Genomic DNA, 23,518 nt, shown 5'->3' on the forward strand with positions numbered 1-23,518 from the left:
GGCCTAGTCTAGGTTGATTGTGAATGATGCAATCCTGGGTTTGAGTTGAGTCAATGAGTTGGGAACTCTATGTGTAAATGAATTGTATATAAGGAAGTCGTGTACAGTGTATCTCTCTCCTTGTGCTGTGATGTTGTTCGTTGAAGGCTATATGTAATTAAAAGAACCTGTCTGCTAAGTCAAGATATAACTGTATGCTGTGGTAAGTTTGTAATATCATCTAGACTGGGGGAAAGACAATGGTAAAACTGACAATGGCTGGGCATGTGCTCAAGTGTCTGTAAAATGTTCCAGAGTGACTGCAGGCTGTGGGAGCAGTTGACTGAAAATACTATGCAGGAAGCGCTTTTTTTTGTCATGTCAGGAGTGACTTGAGAAACTGCAAGTCACTTCTGTTGTGAGAGAATTGGCCGTCTGCAAGGACGTTGCCCAGGGGATGCCCGGATGATTTGATGTTTTATCATCCTTATGGGAGGCTTCTCTCATGTCCCCGCATGAGGAGCTGGAACTGATAGAGGGAGCTCATCCGCCTCTCCCCGGATTCGAACCTGCGACCTGTCGGTCTTCATTCCTGCCAGCACAGGGGTTTAACCCACTGCGCCACCGGAAAGCGCTGAAGTTGTGCAACTGATCTGCTGCTGAATTGTGAAGTTAATCTCAACAATTCAAATTTGGGTGTATTGGGTATTTGTGCCAAATTTGGCCCAGTGAATGAAAATACATCCTGCATATCAGATATTTATATTACAATTCATAACAGTAGCAAAATTACAGTTATGAGGTAGCAACAAAAATAATGTTATGGTTGGGGAGGCGGTCACCACAACACGAAGAACTGTGTTAAGGGGTCGCGGCATTAGGAAGGTTGAGAACCACTTCCGTAGGGCAAGGACCTGGCATCGGACACAGAGGATGGTCTCCCACTGGCAGATGAGGTAAATCTAAGGCTCCCTGGCAAAGGAGGTGGAAGCGACCATTGAGAGAAGCTACTCAATCATCAGGTGGTGGTTGGCAGACTGCTAGAGTCCTTGCCTTGGGAAGAGCAACTGGTTGGGTTTCAGTTCCCCATCAACAGAAAGCCAAGGCCAGGAGGAAGAACACAGTGTGAGGGATGAGAGGCAGGGGCTAGCACAGTTGGAGCCAAATCAACCCACATGAAATAATAATAATAATAATAATAATAATAATCCTATATTTGTACCCCGCTACCCCGCTAACAGAAGAATGGCCTGCCTCAGGGGAGTGTGCTTGCTCCATCCATGTTCAACATCTACACAAATGACCAGCCACTGCCAGAAGGGACAGAGAGCTTCATCTATGCTGATGATCGTGCCATCACCGCTCAAGCAGGGAGCTTTGAGACTGTAGAACAGAAGCTGTCCGAAGCTCTAGGTGCTCTTACTGCCTATTACAGGGAAAACCAGCTGATCCCTAACCCATCTAAAACAGACATGTGCCTTTCATCTCAAGAACAGAGAAGCATCCCGAACTCTGAAGATCACCTGGGAAGGAATCCCACTGGAGCACTGCAGCGTACCCAAATACCTGGGAGTCACTCTGGACCGTGCTCTGACCTACAAGAAGCACTGCCTGAACATCAAGCAAAAAGTGGGTGCTAGAAACAATATCATACGAAAGCTGACTGGCACAACCTGGGGATCATAACCAGATACAGTGAAGACATCTGCCCTTGCGCTGTGCTACTCTGCTACCGAGTATGCATGCCCAGTGTGGAACACATCTCACCACACTAAAACAGTGGATGTGGCTCTTAATGAGACATGCCGCATTATCACGGGGTGTCTGCGCCCTACACCACTGGAGACATTACACTGCTTAGCCGGCATTGCATCACCTGACATCCGCCGGGAAGTAGCAGCCAATAGTGAAAGGACCAAGGCAGAGACATCTCCAGCTCATCCTCTGTTTGGGTATCAGCCAGCACGTCAACGACTTAAATCCAGACATAGTTTTCTAAGATCTACAGAGACACTCGCTGGAACACCTCAGCAAGCGAGAGTCCAAAAGTGGCAGGCTCAAATCCAGCACCTCAACCAATGGCTGATACCAAATGAGAGACTCCCCCCTGGGCACACAGAAGACTGGGCGACTTGGAAGGCACTGAACAGACTGTGCTCTGGCACCATGAGATGCAGAGCCAACCTTCAGAAATGGGGCTACAAAGTGGAATCCTCGGAATGCGAGTGCGGAGAAGAGCAAACTACAGATCACCTGCTGCAATGCACCCTGAGCCCTGCCATATGCACAAGGGAGGACCTTCTTGCAGCAACACCAGAGGCACTCCAAGTGGCCAGATACTGGTCAAAGGACATTTAATCAACTACCAAACTCACACATTTTGTACTTTCTCTGTTTGTTTGCTTTGTTCTGTTAGAAATGTAATATATTTGACTGGCTGCCCTGACACGAGAAATAAATACCCCGCTACCATCTCCCAAAGGATTCAGTGCGGCTTACAAAAGGCCGAGCCCAAATACAACAATAAAACAACAACAACAATAATACAACAAAATAAATCAAAAACAAATTAATAACATGAACAACACACAATGATACAATTAAAAACTATGGCAGGGCCAAATGTAATAATTAAAATTAAAATTAAAAAGTGCTGGGCATGACCAGGAGAAAGGGTGGGTGTTTGGAGAGGGATGGGTACTATGCAGATATCCTAAATCTCTGATAAAGTGCGTTAGGGACAAAATGCTTGGAGTTTCCTTATTCTGGGAAGGCACATTGGAACAACCACGTTTTCAAGCTCCTCCTAAAAATTGCCAGCGATGGGGCTTGCCTGATGTCCTTAGGGAGAGAGTTCCAGAGTCGAGGGGCCACCACCGAGAAAGCCCTCTCCCTCGTCCCCACCAATCGCGCTTGCGATGCAGGTGGGATCGTGAGTAGGGACTCTCCAGATTAACAAAGAGATTGTGTGGGTTCGTACACCGAGATGCGGTCATGCAGGTAGGCGGGTCCCAAACCGTTTAGGGCTTTGTAGGTAAGCACCTGCACCTTGAATTGGGACCGGAAAATGAAAGGCAGCCAGTGGAGCTCCTTAAACAGGAGGGTTGACCTCTCCCTGTAAGGAGCACCCGTTAACAACCTGGTCGCCCCCCGTTGGACCAATTGAAATTTCCGGGCCGTTTTCAAGGGCAGCCCCACGTAGAGCGCATTACAGTAGTCCAATCTGGAAGTAACTAAGGCATGGACCACCCTGGCCAGATCCGCCTTCACGAAGTACGGTCGCAGTTGGTGCATGAGTCTCAATTGTGCAAAGGCCCTCCCGGCCTGAGCTTCAAACGTCATTGATGAGTCCAGGAGGACACCCAAATTGCGGACCTGTGACTTCAGGGGGAGTGTAACCCCGTCCAACACAGGTTGCCACCCTATGCCCCGATCTGGTATACAATCGACCAGGAGGACCTCTGTCTTGTCGGGATTGATCTTCAGCTTGTTCTTCCTCATCCAGACAGCCACAGTGGCCAAGCGCTCGTCCAGCACCCGAGGGGCTTCCTTGGAGTTAGGTGGAAAAGAGTAGTAGAGTTGGGTGTCATCTGCATAGAGATGGCACCCTCTTCTTCATAGAGATGGAAGCCTCTTGCCCAATCCTCCTCCCAACAAGGATCCAACACAGAGCTTTTCTCTGGTGGCGGGCACCTGAACATCCTTCCCTTACCCCGCCATAGGTTCCTTACCTTGCCCCCAGACTGCTCTGGGAGGCTAGGGATGGGAGGGCCTGGAGAGCAGGGTGACAAGGTGTGGTAGCTGGGGTTCGAGTAGTAGTGGTGGGTGTAACTGGGAGGTACATCTAGAGAGAGAGAGAGAAATATTTATTTGTTTATTTATTTACTATACTTGTATACTGCTCCACTCAGCCCGTAGGCGACTCGAGGCGGTTTACATTTGGCAGTCAACGCCCCACAAGATAAAATACAGTCAAAAACAATAACATATAGTATAAACCGTATAAAAACAATAAACAGCAAACAATTAGAATCATAGAGTTGGAAGAGACCTCATGAGCCATCCGGTCCAACCCCATTCTGCCAAGAAGCAGGAATATTGCATTCAAAGCACCCCTGACAGATGGCCATCCAGACTCTGTTTAAAAGCTTCCAAAGAAGGAGCCTCCACCACACTCTGGGGCAGAGTTACACCGCTGAATGGCTCTCACAGTCAGGAAGTTCTTCCTCATGTTCAGATGGAATCTCCTCTCTTGTAGTTTGAAGCCATTGTTCCTCGTCCTAGTCTCCAGGGAAGCAAAAAACAAGCTTGCTCCCTCCTCCCTGTGGCTTCCTCTCACATATTTATACATGGCTATCATGTCTCCTCTCAGCCTTCTCTTCTTCAGGCTAAACATGCCCAGCTCCTTAAGCCGCTCCTCATAGGGCTTGTTCTCCAGAGTCTTGATCATTTTAGTCGTCCTCCTCTGGACACATTCCAGCTTGTCAACACTTCTCTTGAATGGTGGTGAAGAGAATTGGACACAATATTCCAGGTGTAGTCTAACCAAAGCGGAATAGAGGGGTAACATGAGTTCCCTAGATCTAGACACTATGCTACTATTAATGCAGGCCAAAATCTCATTGGCTTTTTTGCCACCACATCGCATTGTTGGCTCATGTTTAACTTGTTGTCCACGAGGACTCAAAGAGCATTCTGAACCCTGAGCATTCTGAGCATACTGCTCTCGAGCCAGGCATTGTCCCCCATTCTGTATCTTTGCATTTCGTTTTTTCTGCCAAAGTGGAGTATCTTGCATTTGTCACTGTTGAACTTCATTTTGTTAGTTTTGGCCATTCATCTCTCTAGTCTGTCAAAATCGTTTTGAATCCTGCTCCTATCCTCTGGAGTATTGGCTATCCCTCCCAATTTAGTGTCGTCTGCAAACTTGATGATCATGCCTTCTATCCCTTCGTCTAAGTCATTAATAAAGATGTTGAACAGGACCGGGCCCAGGATGGACCCCTGCGGCACTCCACTTGTCACTTCTTTCCAGCATGAGGAGGAAGCCTTGGGGAGATTCACCCTCTGGGTTCGTCCATTTAACCAATTCCAGATCCTCCTCACCGTAGTTTTGCCTAGCCCACATTGGACTAGTTTCCTTGTCAGAAGGTTGTGGGGGACCTTGTCGAAGGCCTTCCTGAAATCCAGGTACGTTACATCCACGGCATTCCCCGCATCTACCCAGCTTGTAGCTCTATCAAAAAAAGAGATCAGATGAGTCTGGCAGGACTTGTTTTTGATAAATCCATGTTGACTATTAGCGATGACCGCATTTATTTCTAAGTGTTGCAGACCACTTCCTTGCCTGGTATCGACGTGAGGCTGACTGGACAGTAGTTGTTTGGGTCATCCTTTTTTCCCTTCTTGAAGATTGGGACCACATTGGCCCTCCTCCAGTCTGCTGGAACTTCTCCCGTTCTCCAAGAACTCTCAAAGATGATTGCCAATGGTTCTGAAATAACTTCCGCTAGTTCCTTCAATACTCTTGGGTGCAGTTGATCTGGCCCTGGGGACTTGAACTCATTAAGAGCGGCCAGGTATTCCTGTTCAACTTGTTTCCCAATTTGGGGTTGGATGTCCTCTAATCCCTCATCCACTCCATCTTGCTGAGGTTGAAGATGACTTTCTTTTTGTGAGAAGACCGAGGCAAAGAAGGCATTAAGTAGTTCTGCCTTTTCCCTATCCCCTGTCAGCATTGCCCCATCTTCTCCTCGAAGAGGCCCTATCGCCTCCTTGTTTTTCCTTTTTCTACTGACATAAGAAAAGAAGCCCCTTTTATTGTTTTTAATGTCGCTGGCAAGCCTGAGCTCGTTTTGTGCTTTAGCCTTGTGGACCTTATCCCTACAGGTGTTGGCTATTTGTTTGAATTCTTCTTTGGTGATTTCTCCCTTTTTCCACTTCTTGTGCATGTCTCTTTTGTGTCTCACAACCTCTGAGGATGCGACGAAATGTCAGGAGAGAATGCTTCTAGATCATGGCTATACAGCCCAAAAAACCTACAACAACCCAGTGATTCCGGCTGTTAAAGCCTTCAACAATACAGTTCTCAAGTTCTCAGTGAAAGAGGCGGGACCCTTCAGCATCTAACCTCCCCCCCTCCACTTCAAAATGTGCCTTATTTGCAACCAAATAAGTGGAATCCACAACATGCGAGTGTGGAGAAGAGCAAAACACAGACTACCTACTGCAATGCAACCTGAGCCCTGCCACATGCAGAGGTACTCCAAGTGGCCAGCTACTGATCAAAGGACATTTAATAGAACACCAAGTTTGCAAACTTTGTCATTTGTTTGTTTGTTTAATGCAACTGTTTGGTTCGCTCCTGACCTGATAAATAAATTAAATAGAGAGGCTAAGCCCCCTTTTTTTCCCCCGAGGGAGGCCGAGCACCTTGCTCTGCCCAGTCTCACCTGGAACTGCATATTCAGAATTGTCTGTCCTCCCTGCGGTGTAAGCCACAGAGATGTGCCGGTTCTCCTTGCTCTTCTTCTGCCAGTGACGGTAACAGAGGAACAGGGCCAGCAAGGCTACCAGAAGAACCGCCAGGATGATGATGCCGGCAATGGCTCCCAGAGAGGGGGAGCTCACTGGTGTGGCTGGCACCATGGTGAGAGGGGGTACCGGAATCCCTGGGCAACAGCAAAGAAGAGGCAGAGATCAGACCATCTTCCTTTTCTGGGCCACCTCCCAGTTATCAGGGCCAGCCCTAGGTAATTTTCAAGTGTAAGCAAATAATATTTTGCCCCCCCCCCCAACCAATCACAGAAAAATAAAAGGTAGATAGTGGTCCATGGTCAAAAAAGTTTGGGAACCACTGATTTACAGTATATAGCATATAGGACCCCATTATGATTTTTGGCTCATCCTGTTCATAGGAATGTAGGCATTCTGGATATGGGAAGGATGCTCAACCTGTAGAGAAGAGATGCCACCATGGCTGGGCATTCTGCATTAGTGAACGCAAAGAGGCACCCACGACCCCCCATCCCTTCTCCTTCAGTCCCTTCCTGCCCCGCTTGCCCCTTTCTCCTGTATGAGGTGGGGAAAGGGAAAGTGGGGGACATGTCTCCATTGCCTCTCCTTCTATGGCAGGGCAGGTAGCACTGTGGTCGAAGGTGATGAGCCCCTACCGCCTTCTTCTCTGCTGTCCCTACACAATGGGGTTGTGTTCATGGTGGGGTGGTAGCTTTCTATGAGCAGTCCGCAGGGGCGGCTCATCCATTACGCGAAGTAAGCGGTCGCAGAACACTTTTTTTTGCCAGGGGCGCAGAGGCACCTCTGTAAATGCCCCTCGATTGCCACTTGAGGAGCGCCCCCTCAGCTCACAACAGCCCTAGCAGCCTGGGGGGGGGGGGGGGAGCCTCGGCTTTCTTGCCTGGCTGAAAGAGAGAGAGAGAGAGAGAGAGAGAACCCCCCTCCGGCTGGAGGTATCTCCCACCTCCGCTCCCTCCTTTGTTTTTCAGGAAAGGTGGGCATCTCCACCTCTCTCTCTCTCTCTCTCTCTCTCTCTCTCTCTCTGTCCCAATGGCTGAGGAGAAAGTCAGGAGAAGAGGTGACTTGTGGTGCACACGCCGGGGTCTTCAGGCACGCCTCTGGACCCAAAGCGGTCCAGGCAAGGGAGCAAGTGCGGCAAGTGTAGTTACTGGGATGTATAGTTCACCTACAATCAAAGAGCATTCTGAACTCCACCAATGATGGAATTGAACCAAATATGGCACACAGAACTCCCACGACAAACAGAAAATATATATCAATGATTGGTTGGGGGGGGGGGCGCCAAAATACTGTTTGCTTGAAAATTACCTAGGGCCGCCTTGGCAGCCCGCTTTCCCAACCATGGGCACAAGAGCCCAGGGAGCTGCGTGGAGGAGGCACAAACCTAGCTCTCCTCCTCCTCCTTCTCCTCCTCCTCCCCTCTTTTCTCGCACACTCTCCTCCCTCCCTCCTTTGCCCAGCGCCCGCAGCCGGGATTTCAGTATTATGGCATTGAGGAAAATGGAGACCAAACTCATGATAACGTATCTGAAAACCCTCCTCATCATCTACTCCTTCATTTTTTGGGTGAGTGGCCCCAACTGGCCCTCAGAGCAAGGGCAAAGCTTGGGACCTACCTGGAGACATGTCTTGCTATGTGCGGTGGTGCCTCAAGAGCGCCCCTCGGGGATTTGTGCTATACGCAAATGCACATCTTGCCGATTGCTTCAGCTGCCCCTGGGCCCAATCCCCTTGCACGAACCTAGCTCTCTTCCTCCTCCTTCTCCTCCTCCTCCCCTCTTTTCTCACACGCTCTCCTCCCTCCCTCCTTTGCCCAGCGCCCGCAGCTGGGATTTCAGTATTATGGCATTGAGGAGATTGGAGACCAAACTCATGATAACGTGTCTGAAAACCCCCATCATCATCTACTCCTTCATTTTTTGGGTGAGTGGCCCCACCTGGCCCTTGGAGCAAGGGCAAAGCTTGGGACCTATCTGGGGACATGTCTTGCTGTGTGCGGGGGTGCCTCAAGAGCGCCCCCTGGGGATTTGCGCTATACGCAAATGCACATCTTGCCGATTGCTTCAGCCGCCCCTGGGCCCAATCCCCTTGCACGAACCTAGCTCTCTTCCTCCTCCTCCTCCTCCTCCCCCTTTTCTCACACGCTCTCCTCCCTCCCTCCTTTGCCCAGCGCCCGCAGCTGGGATTTCAGTATTACGGCATTGAGGAGATTGGAGACCAAACTCATGATAACGTGTCTGAAAACCCTCCTCATCATCTACTCCTTCATTTTTTGGGTGAGTGGCCCCACCTGGCCCTTGGAGCAAGGGCAAAGCTTGGGACCTATCTGGGGACATGTCTTGCTGTGTGTGGGGGTGCCTCAAGAGCGCCCCCCGGGGATTTGCGCTATACGCAAATGCACATCTTGCCTATTGCTTCAGCCGCCCCTGGGCCCAATTCCCTTGCTCTCAGGAAGACCCACAACCCACTGCATTGTCTTCCAAAGGGGAGCTGTGGCACAGCTACATGGTTGGCATGCCCCTCCATCTCCAGGCCACATCGCTGCCCAGGTAGAGCCTGCTTGTAACACTTTAGGACCAAATTGTTGCATGCTTTGCCCAGTTCCCCACTTCGCACCCAAGAGCCCATCCATCATCCACATCCAGAGCTGAATCCTGTGGCTTACTGGTCTCACAGAAAGCCCCAGTATAGCCTGAAGGGCACTTGCATCTCCCCACTTCTGGGTGGCAGGGGGCCTCGTTCTCACACTGGCACTGCTGGCTGCAGTTTGCCCCAAAGAACCCTGGAGGACAGCCTGCAAAAATAGAAAGAGAAATAGAAAGGAAGAAGAGTTCCCGGCACAAGACGACCAAGACCACACAGCACCTAGGCTCAGCAAAGACACAAACACACCATACATACTTTTACCTTCAGTGTAAAAGGAAAGAGATGGAGATCCCCAACTCTGGATCTCCCTTCCTCAAGCCTCAGGAAGGGTAGTACCACCTCTGAAGACCCTTTTTTATTTATTGACAGCATTTATATGCCGCCCTTCTCATCCCGAAGGGGATTCAGGGCGGATCACAGAATACATGCATGGCAAACATTCGACGTCGTTAAACAAACAGGACAGACAACAGATAGAGGTATTATGTCAGTATTTTCCCCCCAACTTCGGCATCCTGGAGGTTGTGCTTGATTCTGGCCACAGGGGGGTGCTGTTGCTCCATTCTCTATGATGGAGAGCCTTGATAATAGACTTTCTCCTTTCTTTGATTGCCAGCATTTTCTGGTATCTCTTTTATGGTGTCATATAGGGTTGGGCGGTTTCATTCGTTAATTTCGTAATTCGTTATTAATTCGTATTTAAATTAGCTTACGATCCGATATTGAGCCATGCAGGAGTAATTAAAAATCGAAATGAATTTTTTCAATTTATTTCGTAATTGTTTCGTAATTGTTTTGTAATTGTTTCGAAATCGTTTCGTAATTGTTTCGTAATTTTTTCCGTATGCCTGGTGCAAGTTTTAGGGTTGTTGTTTGTTTTATCAGTGATAAAAAATAAATTATCACACCAACAGTCAACAACAGAGGGAGAGGGAAGCTTCAGAAGTTCCCCCTGTCACATTTGGAGGGTTTTTTAGCATATTGCGCAATCGCGTCCGCCATTAACGAATTGATTCGTAATTGTTTCGAAATCGTTTCGTAATTGTTTCGTAATTTTACGAAATTTTGTATATTTCGAACTTTTTTAAAGGAAAATTTCGGAATTCTTTTAAAAAACGAAACGCAAAAAACCCCTAAAAACGAGTTTAGAAACAAATGTTTCCGTGGTTACCCAGCCCTAGTGTCATATAATACCTTCCCATTTAAGTGGTGCCTAATTTTTCTAGTACTCACAGCTCACAGCTGTTTTCAAACTGCTTAGGTGGACAGTAAGCTGGGCTGAAAATTGGGTGGTCACCCTGACCTGGGATTCGAGCTGCCAACCTTTTGATTAGTAAGATATTTTACTTCTGGTGATTAACTAGCTGTGTTAAAGCCCGACCCTCCCCAATGGCCAGGACAGACAGGAGAGCCCCACAAATCCCTCAAACACAATTGCCATGGAGGTTCTTGGGATGTTCTTCAGGACTTAGTACCAAACCTAGGTGGGCAGTAAGCTGGGCTGAAGTTCAGGTGCTCACCCTGACCCGAGTTTTGAGCTGCCAACCTTTTGATTGGTAAGATGTATTGCTGCTGGTAATTAAACAGCTGCGCTAATGCCCAGCCCTTCCCACTGGCAAGGACAGACAGGAGAGCCCCACAATTCCCTCAAACACATTTATCTTGGAGGCTCTTGGAACGTTCTTCAAGGCTTAGTACCAAACTTAGGTGGGCATTAAGCTGGGCTGAAGCTCACGTGCTCACCCTCACCCGGGCTTCAAGCTGCCAACCTTTCGATTGGTAAGATGTATTGCTGCTGGTGATTAACCAGCTGTGCTAAAGCCTGGCCCATCACACTGGGCAGGACAGGCAGGAGAGCCTCACAATTCTCTAAAACAGTGGTTCTCAACCTGGGGTCCCCAGATGTTTTTGGCCTTCAACTCCCAGAAATCCTAGCAGCTGGTAAACTGGCTGGGATTTCTGGGAGTTGTAGGCCAAAAACATCTGGGGACCCCAGGTTGAGAACCACTGCTCTAAAACATATTTGCCATGGAGGCTCTTGGGACGTTCTTCAAGGCTTAGTACCAAACCTAGGTGGGCAGTAAGCTGGGCTGAAGTTCAGGTGCTCATCCTGATCCGGGCTTTGAGCTGTCAACCTTTCAGTTGGTAAGATGTATTGCTGCTGGTGATTAACCAGCTGTGCTAAAGCCCAGCCCTTCCCAGTGGCCAGGACAGACAGGAGAGCCCCACAATTCCCATTCCCTCAAACACATTCATTGTGGAGGCTCTTGAGATGTTCTTCAAGTCTCAGTACTAAACCTAGGTGGGTGGCAACATGGGGAGGCTGTGGCAAAGGTTTGTAGGACCACAAAGAACTTGAGGGATGCCCCACTTGGAGAACACAGATCAGCCTTCCAGTAGAAAGGAACAAGGGACCATTCAAGGAAACCCCGCCACAAACCATTCCAGGCCTAACCCTGGGCTGGAGAACTTACGCTTTGAGCAATCGCTGCCCACCCACCCGGGAGGACAATCGCAGGACCCATCCACAGGGTGGCAGATGGAGTGGTTGACACACTTACAGAGCACCGAACACTTCTTGCCATAACGCCCGGGTTGGCAGGCTGCAGGGAGGGGAGAAGAGAGAGATGTAAATCCGGAGAAAGGCAGGTCTTGAGAAGGTGCTCCAGCCACCTCCTCATTTAGTTCTACTGGGAAAGGGGAGATTCCTATTGGCACCCCAAAGTAAGGAACCACAGTTCAGCCCCATGACTCCAACTGGCAGCCAGCCTGTGACTTACGGCGCTGGCAGGTTGGCCCTCGGAAGCCAGGGGTGCAGTCGCAGCTCCCGTCTTTGGGGGAGCAAGAGGCCCCGTTCTTGCAGGAACACAGCTGGTTGCAATGTGGTCCCCACAGGCCCTCTCCGCAAGGCTTGCTGCAATGGAGCCCTGTGGGGACACAAACATCAGGTATATCTACTCTGTCAGGATTATTGAAAGTATGCATGTATTTTTTTTCAATGTGTTTCAATATGTTTAACAATGGTGTTCATATGTATTCAAAATGGATTCAATTATGTTCAATTGTATGCTGGAATTGTTGTTGTGAGAGACAGAGAGGTACAGAGAGAAGAGACCTTGGCAGGAGTAAGATAACAAGTTCTCTCTGTCTGGGAAGAATTAGGGAGTAGCCGGCTTACAGCCAAAGTGAAACTGATAAGCAGATGTTCTGTAACTGTATTGTAGCTGTGCTTTGTAATTCCTGATTAAGCTCTCTTGGAAGTAGACATGTATTAAGATGTGCTAAGTAAAACTTTGTTATTTTCAAGACTGGCAGACTGCAGTGTCCTGTTTTGTGTCTCTGTGATCTAGTAACCTCAACTCCGCTGCGCACAGACCCCAGGGTCTCACTCTGATATGCTCTTGACCATGCCATCTCCTCTAGTCAGTCCAGCCAAGCAAAGAAGTTACCCCTTGAGGTGTAGGCATGTAAACTACACAGTATAAACAGACAAAACATCAAAATAGAGGAGGCTTGAGAAGATTGCTATCGCCAACAGCGGAGTCCCGAACCAATGCTGGCCAGGAAGGCTTCCAGAGAGTACTGCCTGTGTCTCACTCCTAGAAAGCAGACCCCCTAGTCTCTCACCCAGGTTTGGTGCGAGATGGACAAAGGCATATCTTACCTGTCCATCCAGGGAGGCACTGGCACTGTCCGGTGAGGGGGTCACAGCCTCCGGCATTCTGGCAGGTGCACTTGTTGCTGCAGCCCAGGCCAAAGAACCCATTCTGAAAGGAAGAAAAAGAGAGGGGGAAAAGGGTGCCAAGGTTGGTCCAGATCCATCATTGTTTGAGTCCACAGTGCTCTCTGGATGTAGGTGAACTATAACTCCAAAACTCAAGGTCAATGCCCACCATTGTTTTCTTTTGGTCATGGGAGTTGTGTAGCCAAGTTTGGTTCCATTTCATCATTGGTGGAGTTCAGGATGCTCTTTGATTGTGGGTGGACTATCAATCCCAGCAACTACAACTCCCAAAATCAATTCGTCTGAACCTCACCAGTATTCAAATTTGGTTGTATTGGGTATTTGTGCCAAATTTGGTCCAGTGAATGAAAATATCAGATATTTACATTACAATTCATAACAATAGCAAAATCACAGTTGTGAAGTATCAACAAAAAAAATATTTTTTTGATTGGGGGTCACCACAACATGAGGAACTGTATTAAGAGGTCATGGTATTAGGAAGGTTGAGAAACACTGGACTACATGGACCATCTAGTCCAACCCCCTGCCATGCAGGAAAAGCGCAATCAAAGAACCCCCGATAGATGGCCACTGTGGCGAGGGAGGGAGACTATTTCCTTATTTTTTTTAAAAAAAACCTCTTTGCTGCCTTAGACTGATTCAGTTTCTTCTTTTGTATTGGCTGGGACTTTCTGTGTGCTGTTAAACCTTTGTGCTTTATGTCACAGGCAATGAAACACTCTTGTATATAACAAAGTAACACAGTTTATTTATAACTTCTGGTTCCAATGCTTGTGGTTACATTTGTGTTTTGTTGCAATCTTGAGGCTTACAGTCAGTATCATTTACTTGTTTACTTTTCTGAATAAACTTTCAATGTTTGAAATTCACAAACATGTTACTTGCTTTACACACTCTTGGCTGAATTATATTCTGACTCAGGCAACACTAGCCTTCTTTATATTCCTTAAAACTCAAGCTCTATTTTAACTAACTGCTTCTCTATATCAGAAGTCTTTAACACATCTTCATAACTGCTTATTTCTAACAGGCACTCAAAAACCAACTCTCCTCTTCACACACAGATTCCTAACTGTCATTTTCAAACTCTCTCACTCTAACTGCCTCTTTCGGAACCTTGGCTCCACCCCTTTGGAATGTTCAGCTCTCTCTCTCTCCAACTGTCATTTTGGCCTAGCAGCCTTTTCAAATCCTGGGCCTATATTAATCTGCATATGACCAATCGGCTTCACATATGCAAATGAATCCTATCTCTGCTGTTGCTACCCTGTCTGTACCTATTCTTCCCTATCTGCCATATGTAAACATAGAGCTATACACCAAAACTTTAACATAGAGTAGCAATTTCACTACAGCCACCCATTCAAAGGAAGGAGCTTCCACCACACTCCAAGGCAGAGGGTCCCACTGTTGAACTGCTCTTCTTACAGGCTTAAGCCTCCAAGGAAGTAGCTTCCACTACACTCCATGGCAGGGAGTTCCACCACTGAACAGCACTTACTGGGCACGGATCCTGGCACTTGCCGCCGTGCCAGCCTGGGGCACATGTGCACCTGCCACTGACAGGGTTGCATGTGGCTCCGTTGGCACACTGGCAGGTCTCGTTGCAGCTGATGCCCCAGGTTCCCGCAGGGCAGGGGAGGGAACAGTCCGCTCCTTGCCAACCTGGAGAGAGGAAGAGGAGGTTCTCAGCAAGGCAGGCTTCTGAGGCAGAGGGTGAGGAAACAACTATTTCAAGAACAGCAGAAGAATGGCCTAGTGCTCCACCAAATGCTTCACAGGTGACACTTTGGATAGCTTAAGCAGGAACCCTAAGGAGTTGTTCTGCCAGCACATTGCCCCCCGATCCCATTCTTCTGCCCCTTGGGGTATTCTTTACCTTCCTTGCAGACACAGGTCCCATCCACAGGAGAGCAGGCCAAGGCATTCTGGCAGGTACAGTGTTGGGAGCAGTTCAAGCCGTACGAGTCAGACAGGCAGCGACTGGCACAATGCTTGTCCTGTGAGACGGGCAGAGAGAGGATTCTGACCAAGCTGATTTAGCTCGGAATAGCCACCTATTTGCCCATCAGCCATAGCTAGGAGAAGGGGTGAGGGTTTAGGCACTGGGCTTCCTGGTAGGCTTCCCATCTTCAGCTCTGATTTTTTTTTCATATCAGGAGTGACTTGAGAAACTGCAAGTCACTTCTAGTGTGAGAGAATTGGCCATCTGCAAGGACGTTGACCAGAGGACGCCCGGATGTGTTGATGTTTTTCCATCTTTTTGGGAGGCTTCTCTCATGTCCCAGCATGGGGAGCTGGAGCTGACAGAGGGAGCTCATCCACACTCTCTCTGGATTCGAACCACAGACCTGTTGGTCTTCAGACTTGCCACAACAAGGGTTTAACCCATTGTGCCACCGGGGGCTCCTCCAGCTCTGATGACCAGGATGTTTTCAACTGGCAAACAAGCTCAGCTGCTGAGGTGGAGGGGAGGACACTGAGCTCAAACTACTGGTTTTTTTTCCAACAGCCAGCTATGTGAATGGGTAATAGGCATGGTTAGGTATCATCAGAATCTTTGTAATTTGGAATAAAGTTGGAAAAATTACCTTTTTGAAGCGATTTTGAAGTTTTTAAGAAAATGTCCCTTTGCCCTTCCGAAGCTTTTTCAGCCATTTTTGTTATGGCTCATGAAGTGAGTTGGAAATGATTCAGCTTTTCCCCCGCTCCTGGTCCCTGGCCTCGGCTCAAGCCAGAGAAGCCAGTTTTAAAGCCAGAGAAGCCAGTTTTAAACCAGAGAAGGAAGGAATTTCCTCCGCTTGCTTTTCCCCACTTCTAGTCCCTGGCCTTGGCTCAAGCCAGAGAAGCCAGTTTTAAACCAGAAAAGGACAGAATTTCCTGGTCTTGGCTCAAGCCAGAGAAACCAGTTTTAAAGCCAGAGAAGCCAGTTTTAAACCAGAGAAGGAAGGAATTTCCTCCGCTTGCTTTTCCCCACTTCTAGTCCCTGGCCTTGGCTCAAGCCAGAGAAGCCAGTTTTAAACCAGAAAAGGAAAGAATTTCCTGGTCTTGGCTCAAGCCAGAGAAGCCAGTTTTAAACCAGAGAAGGGAGGAATTTCCTCTACTTGCTTTTCCCCACTTCTAGTCCTTGGTCTCGGCTCAAGCCAGAGAAGCCAGTTTTAAACCAGAGAAGGAAGGAATTTCCTGGTCTTGGCTCAAGCCAGAGAAGCCAGTTTTAAACCAGAGAAGGGAGGAATTTCCTCTACTTGCTTTTCCCCACTTCTAGTCCTTGGTCTCGGCTCAAGCCAGAGAAGCCAGTTTTAAACCAGAGAAGGAAGGAATTTCCTGGTCTTGGCTCAAGCCAGAGAAGCCAGTTTTAAACCAGAGAAGGGAGGAATTTCCTCTACTTGCTTTTCCCCACTTCTAGTGCTTGGTCTCGGCTCAAGCCAGAGAAGCCAGTTTTAAACCAGAGAATTAAGGAATTTCCTCCGCTTGCTTTTCTCCACTTCTAGTCCCTGGCCTCGGCTCAAGCCAGAGAAGCCAGTTTTAAACCAGAAAAGGAAAGAATTTCCTGGTCTTGGCTCAAGCCAGAGAAGCCAGTTTTAAACCAGAGAAGGAAGGAATTTCCTCTACTTGCTTTTCCCCACTTCTAGTCCTTCGTCTCGGCTCAAGCCGAAGAAGCCAGTTTTAAACCAGAGAAGGAAGGAATTTCCTTCACTTGCTTTTCCCCACTTCTAGTCCCTGGCCTCGGCTCAAGCCAGAGAAGCCAGTTTTAAACCAGAGAAGGAAGGAATTTCCTGGCATTGGCTCAAGTCAGAGAAGCCAGTTTAAAACCAGAGAAGGAATGAATTTCCTGGCCTCAGCTCAAGCCAGAGAAGCCAGTTTTAAACCAGAGAAGGAAGGAATTTCCTTCACTTGCTTTTCCCCACTTCTAGTCCCTGGCCTCGGCTCAAGCCAGAGAAGCCAGTTTTAAACCAGAGAAGGAAGGAATTTCCTGGCATTGGCTCAAGTCAGAGAAGCCAGTTTTAAACCAGAGAAGGAATGAATTTCCTGGCCTCAGCTCAAGCCAGAGAAGCCAGTTTTAAAGCCAGAGAAGCCAGTTTTAAACCAGAGAAGGAAGGAATTTCCTCCGCTTGCTTTTCCCCACTTCTAGTCCCTGGCCTCGGCTCAAGCCAAAGAAGGCAGTTTTAAACCAGAAAAGGAAGGAATTTCCTGGTCTTGGCTCAAGCCAGAGAAGCTAGTTTTAAAGTCAGAGAAGCCAGTTTTAAACCAGAGAAGGAAGGAATTTCCTCCACTTGCTTTCCCCCTGCTTTGGGAGTAAAACAACTACTTTCAAAGTAAAGGCTACCCAATGACACAGGAAATAACACTTTGAAACCATTGAGGAAAGGATTCAGAAGTTGTGGAAGTTTTGAAAAGTTTTGAACATTTTTTTTTCTGTGAAAATCGGAATTGTCTTTAGAATCAAACCACCAGTGTCCCTACATCCGAAACGAGTTTTTAAACCATTGTTTTGGATCAACCAAGCCTACTAGGTAAGTCAAGTTTTATCCTTTCAATCTTTGTATCACAAGTTTGAGAGCTAGTATGAGTTTAACATGAATCCCCTGCACCAGCTGGCACATATTGTACTCATAGAATAATAAGTAGAATAACAAGTAGAGGAGGGCCTTGAGGCCACAGTCAAGAAGGACTCACCGTGAAGCCTGCCGGGCATTGGCAGAGCCCCGTCTCGCTGTCGCACACTCCCCCATTGAGGCACAAGCAGGGCTCCTGGCAACCCAGGCCGTAGTAGCCAGGTGGGCAGGTCTCGTTGCAGTGGAGTCCGGCCCAGCCTGGCTTGCAGGTGCATTCACCTGAGAGTGGGTGGCAACTGTGAAGGCAAGGAGAGGCCATATGGCAGTTAGCTGAGAGAAAGAAGTGTGGCAGAGAGATGTCAATCCACACTGAGTGACTGCCAAGTTTCACAAGACCTCTCCCCCCATCCCCTAACACCGGGATTGTGGCGCAGCTGGCTGAGTGTCAGCTGCATTAAGATCACTCTGACCAAAAAGGTCATGAGTTCGAAGCCAGCCCAGGTTGGAGTGGGTTGGAGTGGGTTTCCAACCAATTGTGTGTAGCCTGCTGTCGACCTTTGCAACCCGAAAGACAGTTCCATCTGTCAAGTAGGAAAATAAGGTACCACCTTAAAGTGTGGGGAGGCTAAATTAACTGATTTATGAGGCCATAAAGAAGACTCCAGCAAAGCATTCCAGCGGGGAAGCATGCGGGGAATGCGGAAGTGCTTCATCAGCGTCGCAGATGGACGATGAAAGCGACAACTCTCCTGGCGGCCAGAAAAAGTTAAATAACCTCTGTGTATGTCTGTATATGTTTGTATGTCAAAATTTGGCATTGAATGTTTGCCATATATGTGTACACTGTAATCCGCCCTGAGTCCCCTGCGGGGCGAGAAGGACGGAATATAAAAGTTGTAAATAAATAAATAATAAATAAAACCTGCCCACAGAAGGAGACTGTGCCACTGGGATCCAACTTTGGCCCCATGGCTTGAGAACCCATTGAATTATCAAGGACAATCTCAAGGACTGGACTACTGTAATGCACTCTATGTGGGGCTACCCTTGAAGACAGCCTGGAAACTACAACTAGTCCAGCGTTCAGCAGCTAGATTAATAACTGGTGCAACTTACAGGGAGCGGTCAACCCCCCTGTTTAAGGAGCTCCACTGGCTGCCATTTATTTTCCGGTCCCAATTCAAGGTGCAGGTTATCACCTATAAAGCCCTAAACGGTTTGGGACCCGCCTACCTTCATGACCATGTCTCCCTCCATGAACCAACTCGGGCCCTCCGTTCTTCTGGGGAGGGCCTTCTTTTGCCCCTGCCAATTTCACAAGCTCATCTAAGTAAGTACAAAGGAGAGAGCTATTTCCTCTGTGGCCCCCCAACTTTGGAACTCACTACCTGGAGAAATTAGGAAAGCCCCTACCTTAGAAACCTTTAAAAAGGACCTTAAAACCTGGCTCTTCTGCTATGCTTTTGATGAATAGATTTACATTCTCTTTTGATGAATAGATTTACATTCTCATACTACTGCTTAGCCTCAACGTTTTGTCATTGGAGTATATGTCCCCACAACCCCCACTATAATGAGCCCTCCTCCGCAACTAATCCGTCTCTCTTTTATCTCGCCTGAGTTTTAATTAGTTTTAATCAGTCTCTTTTAATCATTACATGTAGCCCACCCATTGTCATTGTGATTGTGCCTATTGTAATTTTATATTGCTATCTTTTCATATGTTTGTGTAATTATGTTGTTTGTTGTTTATTATTTGCAATTTCAGTTTTATTTTATTGTAATTTCCTGTTTGGGCTTGGCCTCATGTAAGCTGCTCTGAGTCCCCATTGGGGAGATGGTGGCGGGGTATAAATAAAGATATTATTATTATTATTATTATTATTATTATTATTATTAATTCCAGAAAGCAATTGGAGGTGCCTTATGAAAGCATCTACCCAAGGAGGAGAGGATGGTAAGCAGGTTACCTACCTATGTGTGTGCCCAGGGTGGCAGAGGCAAGGCAAGTGGCATCCCAAGCCGTAGAAGCCGTCTGAGCACGTGCGGTCCTGGCAGCGGCTGCCAAAGAAACCCGCTTCACACAGGCAGGCCCCATTGATGTGGAAGCAGCGCCCACCGTTGACACAGTCACAGGTGTGCTGGCAGTCCTGCCCATACCTGCCAATGGGGCACTGCTCCCGGCACCTGTGTAGAAGGAGAGAAAGAGGAGAAGAAGGGAGATGGAGTGGGAAGAAAGCTGTTCCAGACAGGACTCTCCAATCAAAGACTTGTCCATGTTGGAAGCTACTCTTTGGGATCAGTTAGTTTGTGGAACTGGCCAAAGGCTGAGTCTAGGACCGGAGAGGTCTTCAAACTGTTGAATCTGCTGATCTAAAAGTTGGCAGCTTGAAGCTGTGGGTCAGGGTGATGTGGTTCAAAGGTCCCTTGGCCAAAGCTCTAGAACATATTCCTGCCTCTGCCAGATTCTACTCACTGGTCTCCCATGTAGCCAGGGGCACACTGGCACTGCCCGGAACCACGGTCACACTGGCCGCTGTTGTGGCACTGGCACTCGCCCTGGCAGCTGGATCCAAAGTACCCTTCAGGGCAAGGGATGGAGCAGATGGGACCCTGCAGAGAGGAGAGGGAGAGAGGTGGAAGGCAAGAGCACACCCAAACACATAAGCACATGAACACACACACGGGATATCCGCTTAGAGCAGTGGTTCCCAACCTTTTTTTTTTTTACCAGACACCACTTGACCAGAGACCACTCCCTAACATTAGTACCAAAAGGGTTACCAATTAGTTCTTGGTCGACTTTAGATTTGGTTTGGTTATCAGGGTTGCCGATTCAGAAAATTGCCTTGGATAGACCACATCAGCTCTAGTTTCGGACACAGAACATATGCCAATCAGTAGTTGCCATCTGCTCACTGACAGAAAACCATATTTAATAATCTACAGCTGATGTGGTCATCTTTCGTGGGCAGTCAGCCTCTCCCCTCCTGACATCACCATTGCATTGGAACTATAAGAGGTTTTCGTGAGACCAGTCTCTCTAGTTGCCATGTTGATTCAAGGCAACAGTGTAGTAATGGTGAAGCCGCAGACCAAAATGATCAAGGGCCTGGAGAACAAGCCCTATGAAGAGCGGCTTAAAGAGCTGGGCATGTTTAGCCTGAAGAAGAGGAGGCTGAGAGGAGATATAGCCATGTATAAATATGTGAGTGGAAGTCATAGAATTATAGAATCAAAGAGTTGGAAGAGACCTCATGGGCCATCCAGTCCAACCCCCTGCCAAGAAGCAGGAATATTGCATTCAAATCACCCCTGACAGATGGCCATCCAGCCTCTGCTTAAAAGCTTCCAAAGAAGGAGCCTCCACCACACTCCGGGGCAGAGAGTTCCACTGCTGAACGGCTCTCACAGTCAGGAAGTTCTTCCTCATGTTCAGATGGAATCTCCTGTCTTGCAGTTTGAAGCCATTGTTTCGCGTCCTAGTCTCCAGGGAAGCAGAAAATAAGCTTGCTCCCTCCTCCTCCCTGTGGCTTCCTCTCACATATTTATACATGGCTATCATATCTCCTCTCCGCCTTCTCTTCTTGCTGGATAAACATGCCCAGCTCCTTAAGCCGCTCCTCATAGGGCTTGTTCTCCAGACCCTTGATCATTTGAGTCGCTCTCCTCTGGACACATTCCAGCTTGTCAATATCTCTCTTGAATTGTGCTGCCCAGAATTGGACACAATATTCCAGATGTGGTCTAAGTCACAGGAAGGAGGGAGCAAGCTTTTTTTCTGCTTCCCTGGAGACTAGGAGGCGGAACAATAGCTTCAAACTACAAGAAAGGATATTCCGTTTGAACATGAGGAAGAACTTCCTGAGTGTGAGAGCAGTTTAGCAGTGGAACTCTCTGCCCCGGAGTGTGTTGGAGGCTTCTTCTTTGGAAGCTTTTAAGCAGAGGCTGGATGGCCATCTGTCAGGGGTGCTTTGAATGCAATATTCCTGCTTCTTGGCGGGGTTGGACTGGATGGCCCATGAGGTCTCTTCCAACTCTATGATTCTATGATTCTTGTGGACCATTAAATAAATAATGGGGGCTCGTCTGGGATTCGGAAAGGAAGTCCCTCATTTTGTCCTTCCGAATGTAAACAAAAGCTTAAGTGGTTGAGGGGGAAAAGGAAAGGGCCTGAAGCTGTTAGGAATTGTGGAAGCTGAAGTCCAAAACACTTAGAGGGCCCAAGTTTTCCCATGTCTGGGATAAAGGCTGCAGTATGAGCTGTCTGTCTTGCTGTAGGCGGAACAAATGGACATACATACCATCCACCCAGGAGGGCAGGCGCAGTTGTGACTGCCTTCGGGGTGGCAGATGCCTCCATTCTGACAGGGGCAGTGGGCTGGGCACTGGAGTCCGTTGGTGCTATTGAAGCAGGGCAGCTCGCAGCTGGAAGACACAAGTTTTTGGAGGAATAGAAAGTCAGACCCAAAGAGAGGGGTGGGCTCCATCTGCAAACACACCGAATGCAACCTGTGCCTGCGTGCGTTGAGTTTGAGTGGTAAATATGGAGAGCTGCAAGCCACACGCTCTGTTTTCTTGGGGCAGTAAATAGTGGCACTTGAGCAAATCACCTGCCTTTGGAAGCACTCTTAAGACCTCACCACACTAGAGAATGAATCCACTTAAAATCCAGTTTCTGCCTCCGGGGGGTTGTAGTTTAGGGAGGAGCCTTTAACAGCCCCCCTAAACTGCAAATCACAGAATTATGCAAGAGGCAGAAACCAGATTTAAAGTGAATTCATTCTCCAGTGTGATTTTTTATTTATCGTGTCATCAGCAACCATTGTATTACAATTCTAACAGAGCAAAACAAACACACAGATAAAAAAGAAAAAGGAAAAAAAACCACAGATTTTGCAAATTTGGTAGTTGGTTAAATATCCTTTGACCAGTATCTGGCCCCTTGGAGTGCCTCTGGTGTTGCCGCAAGAAGGTCCTCCATTGTGCATGTGGCAGGGCTCAGGATGCATTGCAGCAGGTGGTCAGTGGTTTGCTCTTCTCCGCACTCGCATGCTGAGGATTCCACCCTGTAGCCTCATTTCTTAAGATTGGCTCTGCATCTCGTGGTGCCAGAGCGCAGTCTGTTCAGCGCCTTCCAAGTCGCCCAGTCTTCTGAGTGCCCAGGGGGGAGTCTCTCATCTGGTATCACCCATGAATTGAGGTGCTGGGTTTGGGCCTGCCACTTTTGGACTCTCGCTTGCTGAGGTGTTCCAGCGAGTGTCTCTGTAGATCTAAGAAAACTATGTCTTGATTTAAGTCGTTGACGTGCTGGCTGATACCCAAACAGGGGATGAGCTGGAGATGTCTCTGCCTTGGTCCTTTCACTATTGGCTGCTACTTCCCGGCGGATATCAGGTGGTGCAATACCGGCTAAGCAGTGTAATTTCTCCAGTGGTGTAGGGCGCAGACACCCCGTGATAATGCGGCATGTCTCATTAAGAGCCACATCCACTGTTTTAGTGTGGTGAGATGTGTTCCACACTGGGCATGCATACTCAGTAGCAGAGTAGCATAGCGCAAGGGCAGATGTCTTCACTGTGTCTAGTTGTGATCCCCAGGTTGTGCCAGTCAGCTTTCGTATGATGTTGTTTCTAGCACCCACTTTTTGTTTGATGTTCAGGCAGTGCTTCTTGTAGGTCAGAGCACGGTCCAGAGTGACTCCCAGGTATTTGGGTGTGCTGCAATGCTCCAGTGGGATTCCTTCCCAGGTAATCCTCAGAGCTCGGGATGCTTCTCTGTTCTTAAGGTGAAAGGTGCATGTCTGTGTTTTAGATGGATTAGGGATCAGTTGGTTTTCCCTGTAATAGGCAGTAAGAGCACCTAGAGCTTGGGAGAGCTTCTGTTCAACCATCTCAAAGCTCCCTGCTTGAGCAGTAATGGCACGATCATCAGCATAGATGAAACTCCATGTCCCTTCTGGCAGTGGCTGGTCATTTGTGTAGATGTTGAACATGGGTGGAGCAAGCACGCTCCCCTGAGGCAGGCCGTTCTTCTGTTTCCGCCATCTGCT

At 48.2% G+C, this 23,518-nt stretch overlaps 1 protein-coding gene across 1 annotated transcript in view; it reads right to left on the reverse strand.

Annotated features, from left to right (window-relative positions):
• The window catches only part of PEAR1 (platelet endothelial aggregation receptor 1), a 76,911-nt gene that overhangs the window by 6,711 nt on the left and 46,682 nt on the right, over positions 1 to 23,518 (reverse strand). The window contains exons 7-18 of the mRNA XM_060758215.2: positions 21,771 to 21,894; positions 19,943 to 20,079; positions 19,441 to 19,653; positions 17,588 to 17,762; positions 14,790 to 14,910; positions 14,412 to 14,575; positions 12,827 to 12,929; positions 11,943 to 12,089; positions 11,637 to 11,765; positions 9,182 to 9,310; positions 6,432 to 6,650; positions 3,711 to 3,823 (exon numbers count right to left, since the gene is read on the reverse strand). Of these exons, the coding sequence (XP_060614198.2) occupies positions 3,711 to 3,823; positions 6,432 to 6,650; positions 9,182 to 9,310; positions 11,637 to 11,765; positions 11,943 to 12,089; positions 12,827 to 12,929; positions 14,412 to 14,575; positions 14,790 to 14,910; positions 17,588 to 17,762; positions 19,441 to 19,653; positions 19,943 to 20,079; positions 21,771 to 21,894 (1,774 nt within the window). The remainder of the gene's footprint in view (positions 1 to 3,710; positions 3,824 to 6,431; positions 6,651 to 9,181; positions 9,311 to 11,636; positions 11,766 to 11,942; positions 12,090 to 12,826; positions 12,930 to 14,411; positions 14,576 to 14,789; positions 14,911 to 17,587; positions 17,763 to 19,440; positions 19,654 to 19,942; positions 20,080 to 21,770; positions 21,895 to 23,518) is intronic.

This window comes from Anolis sagrei, chromosome 12 (assembly GCF_037176765.1).
Source record: "Anolis sagrei isolate rAnoSag1 chromosome 12, rAnoSag1.mat, whole genome shotgun sequence".
NCBI lineage: Eukaryota > Metazoa > Chordata > Lepidosauria > Squamata > Dactyloidae > Anolis > Anolis sagrei.